The sequence below is a fragment of the Neolamprologus brichardi genome, chromosome 17 (assembly GCF_056152115.1).
Source record: "Neolamprologus brichardi isolate AB-2024 chromosome 17, ASM5615211v1, whole genome shotgun sequence".
Lineage (NCBI taxonomy): Eukaryota > Metazoa > Chordata > Actinopteri > Cichliformes > Cichlidae > Neolamprologus > Neolamprologus brichardi.
Genome location: NC_142120.1, coordinates 11,954,870 through 11,976,607, shown reverse-complemented (window position 1 = coordinate 11,976,607; position 21,738 = coordinate 11,954,870). Strand labels below are relative to the sequence as shown.

The 21,738-nt window shown below is 40.1% G+C and overlaps 2 protein-coding genes across 4 annotated transcripts; one reads left to right on the top strand and one right to left on the bottom strand.

Moving 5' to 3' along the window:
- The first annotated feature begins 2,842 nt into the window (after nt 1-2,842).
- Nucleotides 2,843-3,478, top strand: LOC148097873 (uncharacterized). Its single transcript, XM_087830878.1, has one exon. The coding sequence runs from the start codon at nt 2,864-2,866 to the stop codon at nt 3,476-3,478; it is 615 nt and encodes a 204-aa protein (XP_087687004.1). The 5' UTR covers nt 2,843-2,863.
- Nucleotides 3,479-7,728: 4,250 nt separating this feature from the next.
- On the bottom strand, nt 7,729-21,240 carry lrguk (leucine-rich repeats and guanylate kinase domain containing). 3 transcript variants are annotated; one of them, XM_006780714.2, is made up of 21 exons: nt 20,987-21,240; nt 20,734-20,787; nt 20,370-20,471; nt 19,154-19,235; nt 18,894-18,994; nt 18,538-18,619; nt 18,293-18,417; nt 17,067-17,210; nt 16,616-16,696; nt 16,366-16,452; nt 16,087-16,193; nt 15,399-15,521; nt 14,871-14,967; nt 13,195-13,308; nt 12,919-13,120; nt 12,047-12,163; nt 11,269-11,423; nt 11,004-11,092; nt 10,562-10,630; nt 9,290-9,408; nt 7,729-8,857 (listed from the first exon to the last, which is right to left on the bottom strand). In XM_006780714.2, exons 1-21 carry the CDS (start codon nt 21,113-21,115, stop codon nt 8,634-8,636), a joined length of 2,403 nt encoding a protein of 800 aa, XP_006780777.2. In that variant the 5' UTR covers nt 21,116-21,240; the 3' UTR covers nt 7,729-8,633. The 3 variants fall into 3 exon arrangements, with proteins under 3 accessions (XP_006780777.2, XP_006780778.2, XP_006780779.2); XM_006780715.2 differs by having other exon boundaries at nt 15,399-15,518; XM_006780716.2 differs by lacking the exon at nt 20,734-20,787.
- Between the last annotated feature and the right edge of the window lie 498 nt (nt 21,241-21,738).

Here is a 21,738-nt window from a genome sequence, read left to right as displayed (position 1 = left end):
AACTATGATGATGATGGCCTAATAAATGTCTACAATTTCAGAATTTATACACTACACAAATAGTGCACATCTAAAAATGAATGTGTCCCACACATAAAAATAGCTCTTTGCATTTAGCTTTTCATTGAACCTAGGAGTAATGATTTACATAAAAAGAATAAAAAGAAGTACCACAGATATATAATGAATTCACAATGAATTGTGAAGTAAAAAAATGTCATATAGGTTTTTACAAGTCAACAAGTGCAAAAAAATAACTCAAAAGCCTCTGGAATTAAATAATGGCACCAGTACTGAAAAGATGCACTTGCGCTTTGGGATTTTTTAGGGATTTTTCATCAGGGGCTGTCTGTCCCATCTCTAAGTGTAGAATAACCACTCACAAAGCAGCAGTCCGGGGATGACGCCACACATATGGCTCCTCATTTTCATCAATGTCGAAAATCCCCCTGGACAGAACGTGAAAAGTGGACATGTCCGGGGAAAAGAGGACGGTTGGTCACCCTATTGTCTGTATCTGTAAAATGGTTTATATGTTGCTTAATGGTAACAGCAGAACTAAAGCTCCAAAAGTGTAGCACAAAATACCAAATTAATTCAGAATATTAGGTTTTTGTTTTAGTCTAGCTGTTCCCCCTCAGTTTGTATTTAATTAGCAAGGCTAAGCTAAGCTAGGCCAGACCTTCCCAAAGTGTGTGGCCTGCCCACGGGGGGAGGGGGGCGCAGAGCCATTGCAGGGTGGGCGTGGTATGAAAAGGGAAAAAAACAAAAAAACAAGGCTTGTTGGATGCTGCTAGCACGGGGCGCCTACACACAAATGCAAAGCAGGAGATGAAGTATAGCTGAATATGTTTCCAAACCAAAGCCAAATACTAGAAAATATGGTGAAGCATATCTTTCCCTTTCGTTTCACCAGCACAAGTGCCAAGGTAGGTCTCCCCTGCAGAATTGGCATTTTTTGAAAAAATGTATTGATAGCAATGTCAAATATACACAGGAAAAAAAAACCAACTACACGTAAAATAATCACACAGCGACGCCTCTGCCTTTGTAAATAGAGGGACAGTAACTAGGTGTGTATATGTAAGCGTGTAAAACCTCCAGATAGAGACAAACAGACGAACATTTTTCTTGGAAAACAAAGGGAGGCCTAGCAAAAATAGTTTGGGAACCACTGAGCTAGGCTATGTTTAGCTAACTGGCTTCTGGCTGTAGGCTTATATTTACAGCCTTGGCATTGTCAGTCTTTTCATCTTATTGGCTAGAATATGGCATAAATAAATATAAATGGCTAAGTATGTTGAATAATGTTGAACGTTGATCTACTGATAATATCTCAAAGATTAGAGAAAGAACCATTTTGAATTACAGTCAGTGGCTGCTTTGTTTGGTGCACCTTGTTGGGACCGGGCTGGACTGCTTTATTTCTGCATGGCAGAGATTCAACAAGTTGCTGGAAACATTCCTCTGAGATTTTGGTCCATACTGGCATAACAGCATCACACTTTGTGACATGGTGCATTATCCTGCAGAAAGCAGCCATCAGAAGATGGGTACACTGTACTCATTAAGGGATGGACATGGTCAGGAACAATACTCAGGTAGACTGTGGCATTTAATGATGCTCAGGTGGCACTAAGGGGCCCAAAGTGTGCCAAGAAATTATTCCCCACACCATTACACCACCACAAGCAGCCTGAATCGTTGATACAAGACAGGATGGATCCATGCTTTCATGTTGTTTTACTGGTGCTACCATCCAAATTTTGCAGCAGAAATCACAGGAAATCACCAAGCCAGGATGTCTTTTCAGATCATTCTCTGTAAAATTGTAGATAATCAAATTTCTGAAACACTCAAAGTCACTTAAATTACCTTTTGTCCCCATTAGATATATGCTTTAACAAGGTGTTGAACTAGTGTACCTAAGAAAGTCCAATGAATGTAATGCCTTGTAAATGCTTTTCTTTGTTTTTTCTAATCAAATGCATTATAAGCCATCAGTTAATGAGTTTCAAGTGGGTGTTTGCTGCGAGACACATCCTCCCACCTCTCTGTACATCTCTATACTGAAGAATAGTGAGTTCCTTACTTTGCACTCTGTATTGATTATTGCAATTACACACTATTACGGTTCTATTATCTGCCCCGACTGTCTTTAATTACACTAGAGACCAACAGGAAGAGTGAAGGCGGGAAGAGAGAGCGAGACCGTGAATGTGAGGGAGACACTTTCCAGATAGACGGATGAAGCGAGACACTGCAGCGAACTAATTAAAACAGAAACTTTTTGTTTCAGCAAGTTGACAGGGAATGAATCTGGCAGGGAATTAATCTGTCTGCAGGGAACACAGTGACGAGTTACACACACACACACGCGCGCGAACTGATGCACGTAAGGAGGAGGAGTGCAGAGTGCCGTTGCCATAGTTACAGACTATAGCGCCACATCATGCGGCAGAGTTAATGCAGAGGTGTGTGCTTCATTTAAGCTTTCATTATATCACCACCCTGACCTATTCAAACATCCTCTACACAAGTACACACAGAGAAAGGTTGCACAGATAAATCCAAAGCCTTCCTGCTGAAACACTGCGTCTCTGCCAAATTCTTACAGTTGCCAATCTGCAGCTCTTACCCTTGAGGTGAAGCATCATTCATGCTTATGAAGTGGCAGATTACATACTAAAAGAAAATATTTGGCAAGCAAAGATAGGCACTTCAAGTCAAAGCCCACGAAAAGAAAAAGGGCTTCTTCGATTGGTTATGAATGGAGATTCCTTAAATAATTTATAGGTAAGAAAAGGTGGTTTCAATCATATGTACTCTCTCACCTGTCTGTTTCTAAAACCTAAAGAGAATTATGGATTTGATCAACTGGTCTCTGAATGCTATTGACACCCTTTTCTCAACGAGAAGTCTGGGCTCGGGAGAGCCCGAGTGCCCTGGAGGGACTTTCCCTGCCGTATACACAATGGACAGGTGGCAGAAATGGCAGGTTGTGTGCCTGGCGAGACTGTCGATCGAGGACGCTGAAGATATCTACCTATTCGGAACCATGATAACAAGGTTCTTGCTGATCGGAGCTGGCTTGGCCCTGGCTTATCAGAGAATTAAGACAGCTGTTCAAACCCCCCCAAGGCTGCCCGCTAGGATTGAAACGATGGGACGAGGCGTGACTTCTCAGAAAGGGCTCATTGAAAGCAGCATGGTTAAGACCTTGGAGACGCTTACATCTGCCGTGAATACTCGGAATAACACCTCTGAACGTATATTGGGATACATCAAGGAGAGGCCTGCTCAAAATAACACCTTTGAGCGAAAGTTGGATTACATCGTAGAACAGCTCACTGCAGCCGTGAGGTCTCAGAATCGGCTATCTGAGCAAAAGAATGACAACACCAGCAAGTTTGATACCATCATGGGGAAGCTCGCGGTTCTCCAACGGGAGATTGAGAGACCAGTGTCGAAGTGTTAAAGAAGAGCTTTGAAATTCTCATGAGTTGTTGCAAAAGAAAAATTACCATCATAATCTGGCTACCCCTTTGGCGCCAGCTGTGGGCTCAAGGCTGGAGCTGAACAAAAACTCCCTGATAACGACTGTGTTGAGTCTGTTCCTTCCCATTCCATGCAAGGCCACCTGGGTTGGCTGGAAGACTGTTTACTTAGCCTGGCAGGGCGAAGGACACTGTCTCAGCTGAACTATGGACACGCACACACATACATATACTGATACTGATAAGCACTCACTGACGCATCACCCTCCCTACCCCGGATCCAACGCCACCTCCAACGCTTACCTCCCCTCTGATGTGGACATCGGGTCAGCTGGAGGCGCAGTCGAAAGATTGCAGCAGTCCCAGATCAGATGTACACACTGGAACACTTTCCCATGTTGCTTGTCTGTGTTTATTGTGCTATGGTGTGTTGATATCTGTGCATTCCTGTATTATCCTTTTGTGTTACACATTTCGATGTTTCTTTTTCCTCGCTACCTAGCCTGACCTGTCTCCCCAATGTGATGTTTGTGTATTGTATGTACGGTCGGCAAGGTCTGTCATCTTGGTTGTGAGCAAAAGACCTGCAACTGACAAATAAAGGCTATCTCATCTCATCATCTCATGTTCGAGGATCAGCAAGTCCATTTATAAGGTACTTCCAGGAAACACAGTCAAAACAGCAAGTTCAACACTAATCCAAAACTACAGGGACCTGACCATCCTCACAGACCTTCCCCAAAGCAATCACTCTTTTCCTTTTTAAGGAACTGTCAACAAGGATCTACACAAAAATAATGACTAATGTAAACATACAATTGGCAGCACCTCTATATCAGGTGTAACACAATTAGTACTTATGTTGGGAGAAAGTCCAGTAGAAAAAAACAAAGAAACAAAGAAAACCAACAGCTGGTTTTGTGCTGAAAACCAAGAAAGATGGAGATGGAAGATGGAGAATAATATACACCCACTCATTTAAAAGAGATGAATTCAGTGAAAGGAGTAGGTGTGTTCCTGCTCCTTCATCTTACTGAACACTGCGAAGGTGCGTTAGTAACGGCTGCACTTGTTGTGTTTTCAGAGTATTTTTCAAGTCCATTCTAAGCCTCATAATCCGCCCTATATTTGTTTCACAAGACATTTCACAAGGAAAACCCTCAGTAAGCTGTAGCTACTGCCATGTATCTTGTAGCAAATCTCTGTCACTATAAAGCTGGGGTATTAGCTTTGGAAATACTGTAGCAGCTCATAAGCCTCAGTGTTTGTTGTGTCCACTTGATCAGAAGGCCTGGTGTCTGTATATGACTGCAGGGCCCAGACAAGAAGTCAAAACTGGTGGACTATGGGACTATGGAAGAGTTAAGCTCTAAATCTGTATTTGACTTAGAACAACAGCAATATATTTGAACAGAATACCACCGACTGGGCCCACCGATGCAATTTTGATTGCCTTTTTAAAAATTCAAAAAAACCTCCCTTCAATTCCGAGGCGAGAATGACAGGAAAGTTCAGCCGGAGCTTTATCCTGTGTTGGCACAGTGAAATGGAGTGTGGAAATAGCTCCGGCAACGTGAGTGGATCATTATATTTAACTGAAGCTGACTGCTGAACCTGACTGAATACATGAGCTGTCAAAAGACCATCACTTTACAGCACAAACATTTCTGAGTTTTTTTTTTTTTAAATCTTCCCAAGAGTAAAAAATTAGTAGTAAAAACATAACTTTGGATTTGGATACTTAGATTTTTCTTATTTACATGTAAATCAGCTTTTACATTTTTAATAGAAATATTCAAAGTCTTTATGCAATTAAGGAATCCGCTTACTGTACCCATAATAAAGTAAACATATCATTTAATGTTTTTTCTTTGCTTTACTGGGTACAGAATTTCCATCCTGAATACAGACTCACACATAAAATGAATTTAAAGATACTGCAGATTATCATCATTTATAGCACATTTATAGACTGTATATAGAATTTATATTTGTAACAGCACTCATATATTATATCACAGCCCAGCATGGCAGCTGTGCAAAGGTCTTGAGCCAACCCTGATGTTTTAGGGTTTCTTGAACAATAGTTCTCCAGGCTTTCTGAAGGTCTTTCAAAGTTTTTCCTTGGGCATTGCCTGCCTTTTCATTCATTTTCTGTCCCATCCACACATCTGACCATTTTCAGAAACTTTTTTTGTTTGTTAAGCCACTTAATACTGATCCAGAAATCAAGTCAACCATAAAAAGAGGCATCTAACTGAACGGATGAACCAGTGTTACTAGCAGCCTATTGCAAAAACCTGTATATAGATAAATCTATGAGTAAAGCAAAAGATAACAGACTCTGACAGACACAAGATAGTATTTTTGGAACAAGGTGATACTCAAAGAGCTACTGGCCAAAGACTTGGCATATCTCAGCATAGTGTGCTGTGTGTCCTTAAAAACAGCATATGTACAGATTCAGAAAGTTGAGGGAAAATGAAAATTGATGGAATAATAAACAAAGAAAAGTATCATCAGAGTTTGATACATTATGTAATAACATCTGGAAAGTGTCTTGTTTGCAAAAGCTTCATTTTTCAGCATGGCACTGATCTCAAGAACATTGACAATGCAATAAAAGCATACCTGGATAGAAAAAACACACAGTGGAACACTATCAGTGATGAATTGACCTCCCCAGAGCCAGGACCACAACTTCATTGAAGCAGTGTGGGATCATCTTGACAGGAAATGGAACAAAAGGCAGCCGACATCCGAAGAGCTTTAAATGTCCTTCAAGAAGCCTGGAGAATGATTCCTGAAGACTACTGAAAGAAAATACAAAAAAACTGAAGACCGTGAGAAAGTACAGGTTGTGTTGAAGAATAAAGGCGCTCATATGAAATATCATTAGAATTAAAAACTTTGTTTTTGACTTATATCATTTACTTGCACGTATGTTTTCCTACCGAAATATAAAGAAATGACAGTGGTCGAGGCTTTTGCACAGAACCATATTTCTTTTTATTAAACCTCTATAAAGTGTTATTTCTATCAAACTTGTTCAGGCAAAACACAACTTTCCAAGACTATAATGCAGTTTTAGTATGTCAGTCCCTCTGATGCCATGCTGCTTCCAATTTCCATTATTTCTCACAACATTCTTTCTGGAATTAAAATATAGATTAACTCTCTCTCCATTCATCGCTCGAGTCTTACAAATATCATAAAAAATTAATTCATAACATTGCCTATTTCAGCTTTGTGAAAATTGATAACGTGCTTCTGCATATCTATCGCCATAACCGCTCTCTCTTTCCTCCAGACATAAATCTCAGATGCAGGTCTTTGTGTCTACCACAAAACGCGGTCACTTTTTCTGTGTACCAAGAAGTGTTTGTGTCTTGAGGAGTTATAAAAGCATCAAAATGAAAGCATGTGACATGTTTATCTTCCAGCAGCTGGTGAAGTGAAAGAAGACAAGTGCTTGAGGCAAGCAGTACCAGGCACATGCTACCCAATGAACCACCTCTAAAAGGAGACAGTGCATCCTTTTTAAGCTTTCTCTGGTAATAAAATGTTATTTAAGGATTGCTTTGTATAGAATCATTACAGATAAATAAACTGTATAGCACATTAAAAGGCATGTTTGGAGTAGATTTACCTTGCTGTCAGAAAAAAAGGGAAAAAAATATGTATGGCATGCTGTCTAATGCTGTGAACAGGTAGGCACCAAACAAAGGCATACATCAAGACTGGAAGTAGCTTCCCACTCACTCATTCTCACCTCATTTCAAACTTCACTTTAATGAGCTGCACGAGGTTCTGCATACCTTACATATCATGCACAAAGTCGAGTCTAATGTAATGTTAATGCACAGGAAGACAACATGTTAGGCCACAATTAGCTATAGTGAGGTGTCGACTGCAGAGTAAGTAGGTTAGACCTCCTGGGGCCCTAAAGACACAGTCTGGCTTCAAACTTCCAAAAGAATTATGACAGAGTTGCAACATCTGCTGCCTGAGAGGAAGACAGACAGTGATGGATAGCCAGGTGTTCTGTGTGTATGTGTGTGTGTGTGTGTGTGTGTGTGTGTGTGTGTGTGTGAGCGTACACACACTGCCCACACGCTGCACACATATGTATAACCCAGGAGACCAAACCTGCATAGAGTGTGTGCAAATCCACATTTACCTACAAGAAGACTGGCTGAGGGACCAGTTAAATAAGCAATGCACACATCTGTGACGAATGGCAATTTCTATTTAATACGACTCACTAATAGACACTGTGCCAAACCCACAAACATGTTGGCGCATGCAAGGCTGCGTGCAACACACAGACACTGTGAAAATATAGTAGCATGTTTATGATGGTGGATTGCTTATTATCTATCAACAACTTCCATATGAATGCATTTTCAGCCGGATAAATAATCCCATCAGAAGAGATGAAGATTAATGATATATTTATCATCCAATGACAAGAGCTCCACGCTACACAAAGATCAGTATCGAGATGCCAAATTGTACTTGATGAGATTACAGAACACTAGGAAATAAAATGTTACTATTACACTGTCAAAAATATTAATATCATATCAAGAAATGGCATTTATAGCATAGTTTGTATATATAAACTTTCAAAGATGAGCAAATATCTTTGTTGTGGATATATAAATGTTCACACGAGAAGACAAAAAGAACTACTTCTTATCCAAACATCATATTTATCATGCATGAAAAACACGCTTTCCAATCCGTGAGTCTGAAGAATAATGTGTCATCAACAGTAGTAATAATAATGTCACCATGTTTATAGTAATCTGTATCATCACTCATGATAAACAACATATTGAGTATAAATCAATGAAGTATATCTAAATATCTTAACAGGCAGCAGCATGATTGACAGGCTAATCTAACTCAAAGTGTTTGGCTTCGACATATCCCGTCTGTGTACTGAAAAAAGCAACAAACGTGGTTTTGTGGTTTTTACAGTGTCAGAATACAAGCTTGTATTTTAAGTTATGTACTTTCACATATTCTTCAACCTTTTCTTCTCATTCTTTAATCTAATGCTTACAAAATCTTACTCTTACAAAGATGGATTACTTCATTTAGGTGCCAGAAATCAAAATCCCTTTAAAGCTATCCCTCCATGTTTGCATTTCCTTCCTCTTCCACTCCTGGTTTGGGGCTGGGTGAAGGAGATAGGCTAGGTGCTGCAGGTGTCCTGCGCCCAGTGGGGATTGGGGGCAGGATGGGCTTAACGTTGGACCCTGGGCGTCGATCAGAGCATGGGGACACAGCTGCAGCTAGTTGATCTGCTCCTGGATGAGGGTCATTAGGTGTTTGGCTGGATGGAACGTGGTCTGAAATCAATAATCAATCAACAATCTTTAGAAGTTCAGCAACCCAACTTTATTATTTTATCATTAGATTTTCTTTTTTTCCCACAGACAGTAAACAAACCTGTTATAACCTGTCACAATTATTTCCAGCTCTATTTTTGTCTCTTTAAGCTTGCTTTCTTTTGATTGGCTGCCCCTCACCTAGCTTTCAAAACTCTTTATTCAAAACGTTAGCTACATTTAATATGAACATCTAATGAAAAAGCACATTTATAACAAAAAGCACATAAGGAACCTTTTAATCTCTATAATGAATGATTTTACCCAAAACCATTTTCATATTAAACCACCACTTCCTTGGCTTCTATAAATATAAAAAATAATTTCTTTCCATATAGAACATAAATAGATACAGACATATAAACACATCAGATAAAAATACTACTTAGTAACCTTGAAGTGTTTCCGAAGCATGTCCCATGACTGAGACATGTAGCGGTTCTGCTAAGCCAGAGAAGGCGCCGGCTGAACTGGGCACTGACAAAGCTGAGCTGGCACGAGAATCATCCGAGCTGTTTGTCAAATGCAAAAAGGGACAAGAAGGGAAGACAAAAACACAGAGACAGACAAGCAGTGGAAAGGAAGTTCACATAGTGGCAGGTGTAATGGGGGCTACAACACAAACATATGGTTGTTACACAGATAATAAAACAAAAAGTGAAATGACACAAATGAAATGGGTAGAAGAGCTTCAAAAAGAAAGCCAGGCAGAATGTGATGCAAACCACTGCTGCAGAGACTGACAGTATTCATCAGTAATATCAATAATGCAAAAATAAGTACTCGGGTACAGATTTTCCATTTACCTAGAAGTTATACAATGTGTATGTATACAAATGCATACGCAAGACTACACAGTCACTACACAATAACAACATGGGAAATAAGCACACACAGGTAAAGACACATCCCTATTAAGAGCAGTGCCAACAAGGAGACAGATGTCTGGAATCCTGCATAGAATTACTGAGCGAGTGAGTAATGCCTACTGTACACACTGGAGGCATGTATTACTCACACCGCGATGACAGAACTTGCAGATTTTCAACAAGTCTGATGAAACCTGCCTTCTGAAGACGAGGGCCCGAAGGGAACAAATTAATTTTGACAGCACAGGTTTCTATGCATGTATCTTAAATGACATCTTTTTTTTTGGACGAACTAAATTGATAGCTCCCATTTGCGTGCACATCACACATATTATGGGGTACCTGATTAAATACTTATTTGCGCAGTACACAGGTTTATTGAGTGTAAGTGTACACACAGGGGAGTTAAATAGCAGCAGAGGCAATAAAATCAGAATTTATGAGTGGGTGTATTTGTGTGTGTGTGTCTATGCGTGTGTGGGATGTGTGTTCAGATTTTTACCAGCATGGCTTAAACCTGTAAACTGAGCTGGATAAAAAAACACAAGTAATGTCGTAAAAACAGGCTTTGGGAGTCAAGAGTACCGCCGCTAAGGCCGTTTGCTGCTCCTTAATCTTTAGCTCACGGTTGTTTTTAATAAAACTGTAAGACTTCCTCTGGCTTCTCTCACGTCAAAATAAATCAATAAGCCATTTTTATGAATTTACCGATCATGCGCCGAGTGAAATCATATCTAACTTAGATCACTGTATCTGTTATTTTCATACAGTAACATCTGGCCTCACTTGTACTTACCCACTGTCCTCATGAAAAAGGTTACCAGAATCATCATTATGCACAGATGACGCCGCTGGTTGAGCAGAACTGAGGAAAACAAAAAGTAAGTAATGATTCAGTGTTTTTCTTCGCCACCATAAGTTCACACACATTACCTTGCTAAATAGTCCGCATGAATAAAATATGCAGCCAATCATTCATATCTGGCAACAGGTGTACTTTAGGACAAGTGAAGTGAGTGGAGTGCACCTCTAACAAGAACCCATCACGTTAACAAACGGTTAGATTCAAATTATTTGGGCACCTGCCACTTCACCCTCAATGTCAAACAATGACTCAAAACAAACCATCAAAGCACAGTTGGGACAAGTGGTCCAATTAAACCAATTTGGCCCAGCTCAAAGTGCCCACTTGATATTAAGTAATGGAGTGCAGTGGAGTGCATGCTGCTTGTTTGTACCTTTTGAAGAGCTGGCTGTAAACCCCTGGACTCTTCCCCACTATAGCCTCCCTCACCAGCTGCTCACGCCTCCTGATGGAAGCTAGCTCCTGGAGAACGGAGATGCAAAGAGGGCACAGAAAAGTTGGTGGGTGGAGCGATTAAAAAGCAGAGCAGGAGGGGAGAAAAAAACATGTAAGAAACAAATATAATATTCACAAATTAGAATAATTTACTTGTAGACTTCATTATCAATACATTTATCATTAGACATCCTGTAACTCACAGTGGAGCTCTTCTGAGGTTGGAGCTCGTCTTGGATCTTGGTAAAATATGATCTGTAGGAGATATCAGAGGGGTCCAAAGCTTTGGCTGAGTGTGATGCGAGTGTCGATCCTGACATTGACACAGGCGACAGTGGCTTCTCTTCTGGATTATGACCTACAAGAAACAGATACTGTCTATATCTGAAGTTTTAAACAGCATGAAACAGAGCTTCTAGACATTATCTAAACCATCTCAACCCTGCCTCTCTAAATTTGTCTCCAAACTACTCAACCTGAGCTGTCTCTCTGATATACTCACTTCCTGTCCATGTTGTAATTTATAACCCCATTTGTATTTTAGGGGACACTCCATGATTTAGCAATTATACTTTATAAACCTGAGGGAAAGTATGACAATAACAACTGAAATTAATAGCGCTGTGTGAGACCCCTCACATCTTTTAAATTCCTTATTCCTCTGATTTCTAACACAGGTTAATTTCTGGTTAATTGCTTCAGGATTATTATTTTCAGACTTTAAAAAACTTCTTCTCAACCAATGATATTATTATCCTGCAGTTTTTCAGTAATACTTCCTGTCCAATGAAAATTAACTTAATTAACACATGCCAAATTGGTTGAGTGCTCCTTTAAATAATAAAAAAAAAACAAGCAAACAAAACAAAACCAAGACACAAATTAATTAACTAAACTTTACCTTTGTGTTGCTTTACAAAACTGGTGTTGTGACACTTTGGACCTGCTAATGATGATGTTAATAAACAAACACATAGACACCTGTGGAGGTGTTGTCAGGGGATGCTCTGTTGTTGTTCTCTCCCTCCTCCTGCTCCTCTAGCAACAGGTACTCCTTCACTGCCTGCCTCAGTGTCTTGTAGGCATCCTCCCAGTCATCTACTCACACACACACACAGGCACACAGATACACACACACACAAAGAAATCTGGTGCTCAACAGAGCCAACGCATCTCCCCATCAAACAGTAATAGATCAAAAGATAAGGGGACGACGACCTTAGTGTAATGAGGCGCAGGCTGGCAGTGAATAAAAGTGATGAGTGCCCGCACTCTCTGTATGTTCATCTCATTAAGAACACCCCTAACATGTCTGAATGCTTTCATGAGGGAATGATAAACACAGCTATTCTGCGGTTACGTGCCTTTAATACATGTGGTAATTGGATTGAAAGTGTAGTTTATGGATTTTAGTGGAGTGTGCTAATCCATCTAATGCTATATCAATGATAGCTGGACTGCAGTAAGCCAGGGCATTTTCAATCTTTGTGAGACACTATAATGATGAACAGAGCAATCACACCAAAGGCTATTGGTGGTGCATTGTCACAGTGTAAAGTCTTTTGTGGTATCAGAGAAGAATGATTGCTGCTTTGCTGTAACTAATGGGGATCATAACAAACTAAACTCAACTTCAAATTTTCTGTATTGAAATGGGCTGAAAATGTAGAAACATCTAAATATTTCCTCTGGGAATCAGTTAACTGGAATCATAGCTTCAAATTGATACCCATTGAAAATTAATTGTGAATATTTGGAACACTTTGTACTGCAACAGCTAATTATTATAATACATCTGATTAACCACTGGATAATATTAAAACCCCCATAAAGCAATAAAAAAAACATAGTACCACAGGGAATAACATTATCGAAGAATCCTGGACGTTGCCTGTTGGTGTTGGCGTAGAGCTCTATACGTGACACTGCTGCATCCATTTGTGCATGGGTGTAGAGTCCACGGGCTTTAAGGTGGCCTATGTACTTTTCAGCCTGGGTGGGAATGAGCAGGATGTATCGAGGCTCAAAGTAGGTCTTTTTTAGACTGAAAACACCCTGAAAGAAGAGACAAAATGCCTGCAGATATCCTGCTTTTAACACTCTTATACATGAGCTTTCCTTTCACATACCTCCAGCTCCATATGCACGCAACAGGCCAATCCTTCTCTAGCCGCATCCTCTACAGCATCTCTGGTAAGTCCGTAACTATGCCCCCCATACTGGATGGTCTGGATAAACTTACCCTGAAAGAACATTTCCCAGTGCAAGAGAAGAGAATGAGAGAACATTTTATTGCCTCTCTATTCATCACGTTATTGCAACAGTTATGAGCTCCTAAAATGGGACATATTTGACATACATGCACAATCCCAGCATGTTCTGTCAGGGTTAACAACCTGTAGCCATTATTCCACCTGTGAACTGAACCTGCCCTGACCTGGCAGGGAAAAATAAATAAATCTTTTTGTTACTTTTCACACATGACCTGACCTTATTGATACTGTTTAGTGGTTGGAAAAACTGATAAACAAATTGTTCCGGCTCTAATATAAATTATATATGAGGTTACTTATTTCTATGTTTTAACTCATTTTATGATGCTTATGTTGACTAATTAAATGCATGACATTTAAAGTCACATTCACTGACTTTTTAAAATCTGCAATAAAAGCAGCAAACTGTCAAATAAACAACCACATGTGCAGCCATTAGCAGTAAACAGAATGGACTCAAAAGTTAATGTCCTCTTTACCTTTCAGCGCTGCATAGAGTATGAAATACATATATTAAAGCTACATTAAGCAACAACACTGTTATATGACTTATATAACATGTACAGCACTTCTTCCAAATCAAGTCTCACTTGTCCCCTTTCCTAAATAAAGCATCTCAAAACAGTAATTAAAAATATGATTACTGGGGTCAATTTTGTAAGAAGGTATGACAGTAAAGCTGCAAGAAAGCACATTTGAGGACTGAAGAGAGAACTAACACAAGAGAAGTAAGAGTAAAAGAAGTAAAAAAAAAAAGACAAAAACAAGCAAGAAAAGGAGGGCCAGATAAACCACATAGCTGGCAAAAGAAGACTGGTGGGAGGAGAAGAATGGACAAATCAAATAGAGGGAGGAACAGACTGAAAAGTTAACCTCTGTTCAAGAAGACAAAAGGCATCAATATCAGCATCAAAGCGCTTCCTGTGTAAATCACTACCTGACCCAGACCTCTATAAATAATCCCCCACCTCTCTTGCATAACAGGGAGCTTGGCAAGAGAGACAGATGGAAAAGAAATGTGCCCCAAAACCCCAACGACTCCACTTTTCTCTGGCTAAGAGAACTATAACTTGTGTATTTAATGAGAGCCATTTGTGGATCCCTCCTGAGGGTGTTTTAAAGTTTTGACCAGTGTCTACTCATTGATGGCTTTCCTTTGATTAGCTTTCACATTTTTGTAAGCCTAAATTGAGTTATAGGAGATGCTGTAATAGTACATTCTGAAATAAAATTTAATTAACATGTCTATTATACGTTTTCAAAAATGTTCCATTCAACCAACATTTCCACTAAATTATTTTACACAAAAATGTCAGCCAGTTAAACTAAAATCATTCAGCCAAATCAAACTAATTAACACAACTTACTCAACTCATTAAAGCCAATGAAAGAAGTCAATTTGAATGTGACTTCAGCACTAAAGTAAGTCCAAGAAGATTTAATTATGCTGTGGGTATGATTTAAAACACTAAGCACATAAAACTATTCCGAGTACACTCGAAATAGCTCAAAATAACTTCAAGCTAACTCACCGTGTGAATCATACTCTGAAACGCCTCCTCACTGACAAAATGGTAATCAAGTCCATTCTCTTCTCCGAAGTACGGCCCCCTTGTGGTGTGAGAGATTCTGCAGTGACAAAAACAAATTAGAGAAACAGTTGCATAGTTAAGTCAGCTAGTAACAGAAAAATGAGCTGTGACAAAACCTCTGGCTTTTCAGTCTGTCTCAGACTGTCAAAGTGACTAAAAGTGAGAGCCAGAAATATGTCTTCTGCATGAAACTTCAGTCACTTCAATATATCAGTGTAAAAAATGTTCTGAAGTTCAGCCAAAGCTACCCATAGAAGTCTGTATTTGACAGTTGACTCTCAATAATATAAGAATAAAATATTTTGGTAGATCATATAAAGTTAAAGGACCCACTGTGTCGTCAGATGTTTAATTCATAGTATTTTTGCAATTTCAAATGTATTACAAAACAAGCACTACTAATGGGCACTAGCTCTGAGAGCTCAGCATATGAATTATTACTATGTGTGCAGACGTTTTAAGACTGACCCATAAGCAAAGTATTCGTTGAACTCTTGACACAGTCTGTGAGTCAGCTCTCTCTTCCCACAGCCTCGAGGACCTGTGAGCACCAGCATGGGGTAGGGAGAGTCTGCACTGGGAAGTGTACTGCTTGGAGACAGACATACACACACGAAGCATTCAGGGTTTTTACTTTAATTTTACACGCCCGCTCTTAGCTTCAAAACCAGTTATCTCCCTCTTCCAAAAATGAGCACTGCTTAAGTATAAAAAGCCACAAAGCAAGAGTCACTCCTACAGTCAATATAAACGCAAGCCTCGTGGGCAGTATGGATGTGCTCCTTCTGGTAAGCACAGAGGAGAATGGCAAATTGACTGTAGCTGCAGCTTTTATTTGCTGATGATCGATTTTTTCTAAAAGTGCTGATACTTGATTTTTTTTTTTTCTTTTAGAGTGTAGATAAACAGGAGCACTGCGGATAAATTGCTCCTCAAGCAAACAACTTTCTTGATATTTTATTTTACAAGATACGTATTGATTGTGGCTAATCATAATCTCTGGATTGTTCTGAAACCTTTGCTAGTAGTGCACTTCCTAAATGCTACAGGCTCTTGCTTGTATGCCAGTAATAATTGTTAATTAATAAACTTATTAATGTTACACGAACTGGTGACCATGTAGTGCTGAGGATATTAAATAAATGTCAATGTGAACCTTTCATAAAGGACCTGGGGCTGCATCAGCTGATACACTAGGTGGGTTATGTGATCCCTGGCTGCCACCACATCCATAGGAGGGTCATACATGTTTACTGACGACACCTGGGAATTAGAATTAACAATCACAGAAGCAGTTCACACAGACTTTAAAACATTAGGTGAATACATTAGGTTTGTATTATTCATTGCGACAAAAAAAAGAGCTTCCGATAGATTAAACATGTATTTACAGTTTAGTGAACCAAACAGTATTATCTGTTTTGTCTGTTCACACCTTTTCTTCAACAGTGACTGCCTCTCGGTCCAGCACAGTCAGATGCTGAAGGAGGAAGATGACTGCCAGCTTGTAATCAGGTTGCTCCTACCAATTACATTCACACAAGCACATACAGTCAGCAAAGTTGCCTGGCAAAACAGCTTTAGAAAAACAGGAAAGAAGACCTCTGTCATTAACAGCACATTTAAACACATTTAATAGATTATCTCATAGTTAAAATCCTGTTGTAAGTAAAGGGTATAGTTACCTGCACAGGGTTTTCCACCAAACTGAGGTCCCTCAACAGTAAAAGGTCGTGAATATGCTTGCACTCTTGAATTTCACTGACCTGTGAAAAGTTTACTCAGACAGTTCATACAGTCTATTAGTTTCTTTTGAAAGGCCTTTTTAGCCATGAAGTTAAATTCTTGACCTTATCTATGATTAAGGTATTTTCCGATTTTGTTATATCTTATTAAAATCTGTAATGATGGCTTAAAGTACTGAAATGTATTCTGGAAACAGCATTAAACAGCCTACCAATCACACATCTTATCAGACAATGAGTCTGTGATACTTCATCTTAGAATTGAATCTAAAAAGTCTATTTGTTTTTGAATATGAAGCTCAAGAATTAGTAACTGCCTATGAGCATGTGATGCTATTGCTGATATATGCACATCACACGTTTAATTCTGAAGACTCTCTCAGATCAATACCAGGTTTTTCTCCAGGTTGAGGGAGCCTAGCAGATGGAGGTTCTCGAGGCCTGAAAGACTGGTGATGCGATTCTGAGATAAATCGAGAACCTGCAGGCTCTTCAGGTGCTCTAACCCTTCAATTTTCTCCAGATGGTTCCCCCTCTGCTCATAGAAAGGAAAAGAAAAAAAACATGATAACATGAAGTTCATTCATATGCCTCTGTCCAAGTGTTCTTATTCAAATAAACTCAGTGACTGTCTCCAATAAATATTAAGGAGAGGTCATGGTTGTTCTGAAGGGTGCGTGAACTTTCTTTCCCATCAGCGCAGAGCTGAGCGGCAGGCCTGCCTCTTCTGACAGGTGAGGACTGACAGCTAAACAGCTGGCCTGGCGATAGCCCAGCACACCAGCTAACTGAAGAACAAGACCTGGGCACACCTCCCTTGTCTGGGTCCCCAGTCTGATTCTCACTCCATTCCACTGACAAAAGTTGTTATCTAGCCGTCTGGCCACACCTCTGCCTACTCTTGCCAAGCATGTTGCCTGGCAGAGGGCTGCTGTCAGCAGGGGTGGGTGACTGTGCTGCTCCCTTGAAGCTCTGGGTCACTGCTGTGATGGGCTGCGTAACAGGCTGGCTGACAATGCCATGCTGTTTTGGGAGGCAGCATGTGAGGAAGAGGGGTCAGTAAAGGGATGAGATGGATGCTGGATGGGCAGGGTCTGCTTGAGTGTGTGAGTGTGTGTGTGTCTGCTGAAACTGGTCCAGCCTCACTCTAAACACCAGCAGCTGGTCCCAAAGCAAATCTACAGAGAGGGGCAGGCGCAGCCAGGCCGATGGGCTGCTGACAATGAGGAAACACTGATAAAGGACACGTGTGCACACATGCAAGCAGAAAAAGAGGCAGAGAGTTAGAGAGAGAGAAAGGGCCTGCTGTTGGACCATATGGTGATTCTCGAACAAGAGGCCAAGGTTTTACTGAATATAAAAGCGAGGCCAAAAACAGAGACATAAAGAGAACACATAGGGAGAGAGAAAAGAGGAAAAAAGAAACAGGTGAAACGGAGCATACATGTGTAAAATATACACTAGCAACAATGTGTGCACGACAGCAGGTAATCTCATACATGTAAACAGAAGTACTGCCAAAAGAGCAAAGGAAAACACAAGAGTTCAGTTTAAAATGCATATTTATAAAATATCTACATATGAAGTTCCATCTTTTATATATAGAGAAGAACCTACAAGGCAGAGGTGTGTGAGAGGCAAACCACCCAGGCCACTGATCCTCGAGATCTTGTTATGTGCAAGGCTGAGATGGGTGAGCCTGCAACATTGCTCAAGACCACTGATCTCACTAAAGCTGTTGTCTGAGTAGAGGCATGTTAAGAATAATACACAACAGGAAAAATATGCAGTTCACAAATCTTTTTTTTATATATACATCACAGAGCATGTGTCTGAGAGAGAATGTTTTGCAGTGAGGATACAGTCTAGAACCAGTTTAGTTAGCGATGCATAGGCTGACAAATCCCTCATTTTAGTCATACGGTTGTGGGAGAAGTTCACCTCCTAAAAATAGCAGCATACTGTTAATAAAAGTCAAAAAAGTTTCAGGACATCTTAGTGAAGAAATCCTTCCACTAAATCCACAGAGTATGGAAAATAATTTACTAAAGTTCACTGTCATTCAAGGGCAGTAAATGCCTTGTAAGCATATTCTAACCGACTACAGATGGGCTATGGAAATCCAGCCCTATCTTGAGGGAATAGTGCTTGAGAGTGGAGCCCAAGCCACCACTCAAATGTTGTCTTATCCTGTCAGCTCAAGGACCACCCGTGTTACCTTTAGGTTCTTGGGTGGCTGGAATTCAAAGAAGTTTGAGATTTCATTATAGGAAGCGTCCAGCACGACAAGGTAGGGCATGTGGCTCACGCAGGATAAATCTATGAGTTGGGGAAAGTTATGAAAATTGATAAAAAAACAACAAAGACAGCAAATATTTACATGCAAATAAATGTGCTTTAATCACATCATGGTATGGCATTTTATGAATGATGTCACTGTGTAACAGGAAGTTAATATTGGCATAAGAAAAAAGTCACCTTGAATTTTGTTGTGTGGCAGTTCCAGCTTTTGAAGATGGACATAACTACACAGCACAGATATGTCGCTGAGACTGTGACTCTAGAGCAAAGAATACAAAATTAATTTAACCTAATTTTGGCTTGAAATTAAACTATGCTGCTTAATTTAAGGGAAAATTAAGGGGATGATTGATCATTAAAGTATGCAAAGTATCACAAAGTCAGTTAAAGTTCAGTATTTACAGTTAGGGAGCACAAACCATTGTAAATCTATTTCAGCTGCTTTGGTGCAAATGAAATTGACCACAGGTGCACTGGAGAGGCAACAACGAGGCAATCCCCAAAAAGGGAATGATTTTGCAGATGGTGGCCACAGACCATTACTCCATCTTTATTCTTCCTGAATGATTTGTCTCTAGTTTTGCTGTTTGCCAGTGTCCTTGTCATGAGTGTTAGGATAAGACATCTGCAGTGCATTCATATTTCAAAGCTCCTCCAGGATGGAGGAAAAGATTTGCTGTGTCTCCCAGCACTTAAAAGTGTAGAAGAGAAACCCGGAGACTGGCCACTACCCAAGGAGAGCTGGACAGGGCAAAAGGAGGGCATAAACATAATATGGAGCACTGTAACAAAAAAATAATTTCCCCCAGGGATCAATAAAGTATTCTGATTCTGATTCTGATTAAACACAGCAAGAGGACCAGTTTTTTGCTTCTTTGTGCAAGAAAGAAAAGAAGGTGCACTGCCAGATCCTTACAAAATTACTTCCAGCGGGCTACTCATGTGCATGTTTCTGACCAAACTGTTAGACATCACATGAGGTTCCAGCATCCTTTAGAGGGACCCATGCTTTCAGTCCACCACCATGCAGCTCAACTGGACTTTGCCAGACAACACTGGCAGGTCCACCACTGGCGCCTTGTTCTCCTCACAGATGAGAGCAGGTTCACACTGGGCATGTAACAGTCTAGTTGTGGCCTCTCCAGTGCACTTGTTGTCCCATTCATTTGCACCAACAGAGATGAAACTGATTCACAATGGTTTATAATTCCTAGCTGGACAGATTCATATCCCTTAAGTTTAACTAACTTGTGCTATATTGTCATGATCAAGTGTGCTCTTATTTTATAACTGTCAGCAAAAGATCATGACTCAGTGTCAAACCATTACTAAAGCCTCGGTCTTCATTAAACAGCCAGTAACATGGATGAATGAATTAAGATGTGTATCTCACAGGCAGAGAAAGGATGTAGAATGAGTGCTGGAGCCCAGTGCCAAAGCGTCCGAGTTGAAATATACTATTTGAAATCATCTCAGCTGTTAAAACACCATCCTTCTGTAAATAAGATAAATAAGTAAGTAAGCTTTAATTAAAATAGTGAACCCAGCAGGTACAGAATTACAGAGCGCCATAAAAGTAAAGATAACATCATGCATTTGACAAGAGGCTACTGAAAACAGGACCAAGTCCTGAGAGCTTAAAAGCAAAAGCGCACATATTCATGCAGCACACACACACACAGACACACACAAATAGACTCTGCTTAGCTCCGTTGTTGATGCAGCTACCACAAATTCCAAGCATTCAACTATTTGACCTTGCTGTGCTGTTTTATTTTCCCAGACCTCTTGTACAAGGACATCTGCTTTACCTGTTGCACAGTGACAGAAACACGAGGATTTATTCAACCTGCGCAATGAACTTGTTTCTGCTTCGGCGCAATGACACACGCTCAGCCACATTTTTGTTATGAAAACCATAAAATTGCAATAATTGAATATAATAGGTTTCACACTATATGTTGCTTTAAAAAAAAGTTTTTACTAGTTGACATAGCCTCCTAGCCTTACCTCCATCCCTCCGTTTTCCTCCAGCTCAGTGCAGGTGGGGGTCTCTGCTGAAGCAGCGTCATTGGGGGACCCTGGGGGGCAGGAGCTTAGCGACGCGGAAGGAAACTGTTCGCCGGTTTTTCCATTCATTATTTCATTAAAAGAAAAAACTCGACGACAGACTAACTTGTTAGCAGTCAAAGGGAAGACGTTTACAGTTTAAAAGAACTCTAGCTAGCTAGTTTTTCACATGAAAGGTCCACTGGCGTTGCTAGGCAACGCTGACAAGTTTGAAGTGAATGGCATTATGGGTCCTGTAGTTTCAACCGAGCGTTAACGTCTGCTCGTTCATACTTTTTGCGTACAAGAGAAAAAAAACAGCCTAATTTAAAGATCAAACACCCCCCCCCCCCCCCCCCTCAAAAAATATGAAGCTTAACAATAAAAAAACAAACAAACACATGTAGCAAAAATTGTGCCTCTTTGCCTGTTATGGTCTGTCAAGTGTGCAGCATGGATGTCAAATATAAGGCCAGAGTGCCCGCCAAAGACTGAATTCAGAGAAAATGGCCTGTTTTTTTTTTTTTTTTCCAATGGCTTTTTTTTTTTGTAAAGTTTAAATCTTTTTTTACTGTTTAAACCCAAAGAGTCATGCTGATAGATTTCTGTCATCTGCTACTACTTATCACAAATATGACAAATAAAGAATCTTGAATCATATAGAAAAACTCAAGACACGCTGTGCTTAAAGCCATGTCACACAACACATCACA

Bases quoted from the DNA above. Each gene is read 5' to 3' on its own strand.
- LOC148097873 (XM_087830878.1), top strand. From the start codon at position 2,864: ATGGATTTGATCAACTGGTCTCTGAATGCTATTGACACCCTTTTCTCA.
- lrguk (XM_006780714.2), bottom strand. From the start codon at position 21,115: ATGAATGGAAAAACCGGCGAACAGTTTCCTTCCGCGTCGCTAAGCTCC. The intron at 20,788-20,986 runs GTAAGGCTAGGA...ACTGTGCAACAG, and splicing joins AGGAAAACGGAGGGATGGAG to GTAAAGCAGATGTCCTTGTA. The intron at 9,409-10,561 runs GTAAGTACAAGT...TTTGACAAACAG, and splicing joins CTTTTTCATGAGGACAGTGG to CTCGGATGATTCTCGTGCCA.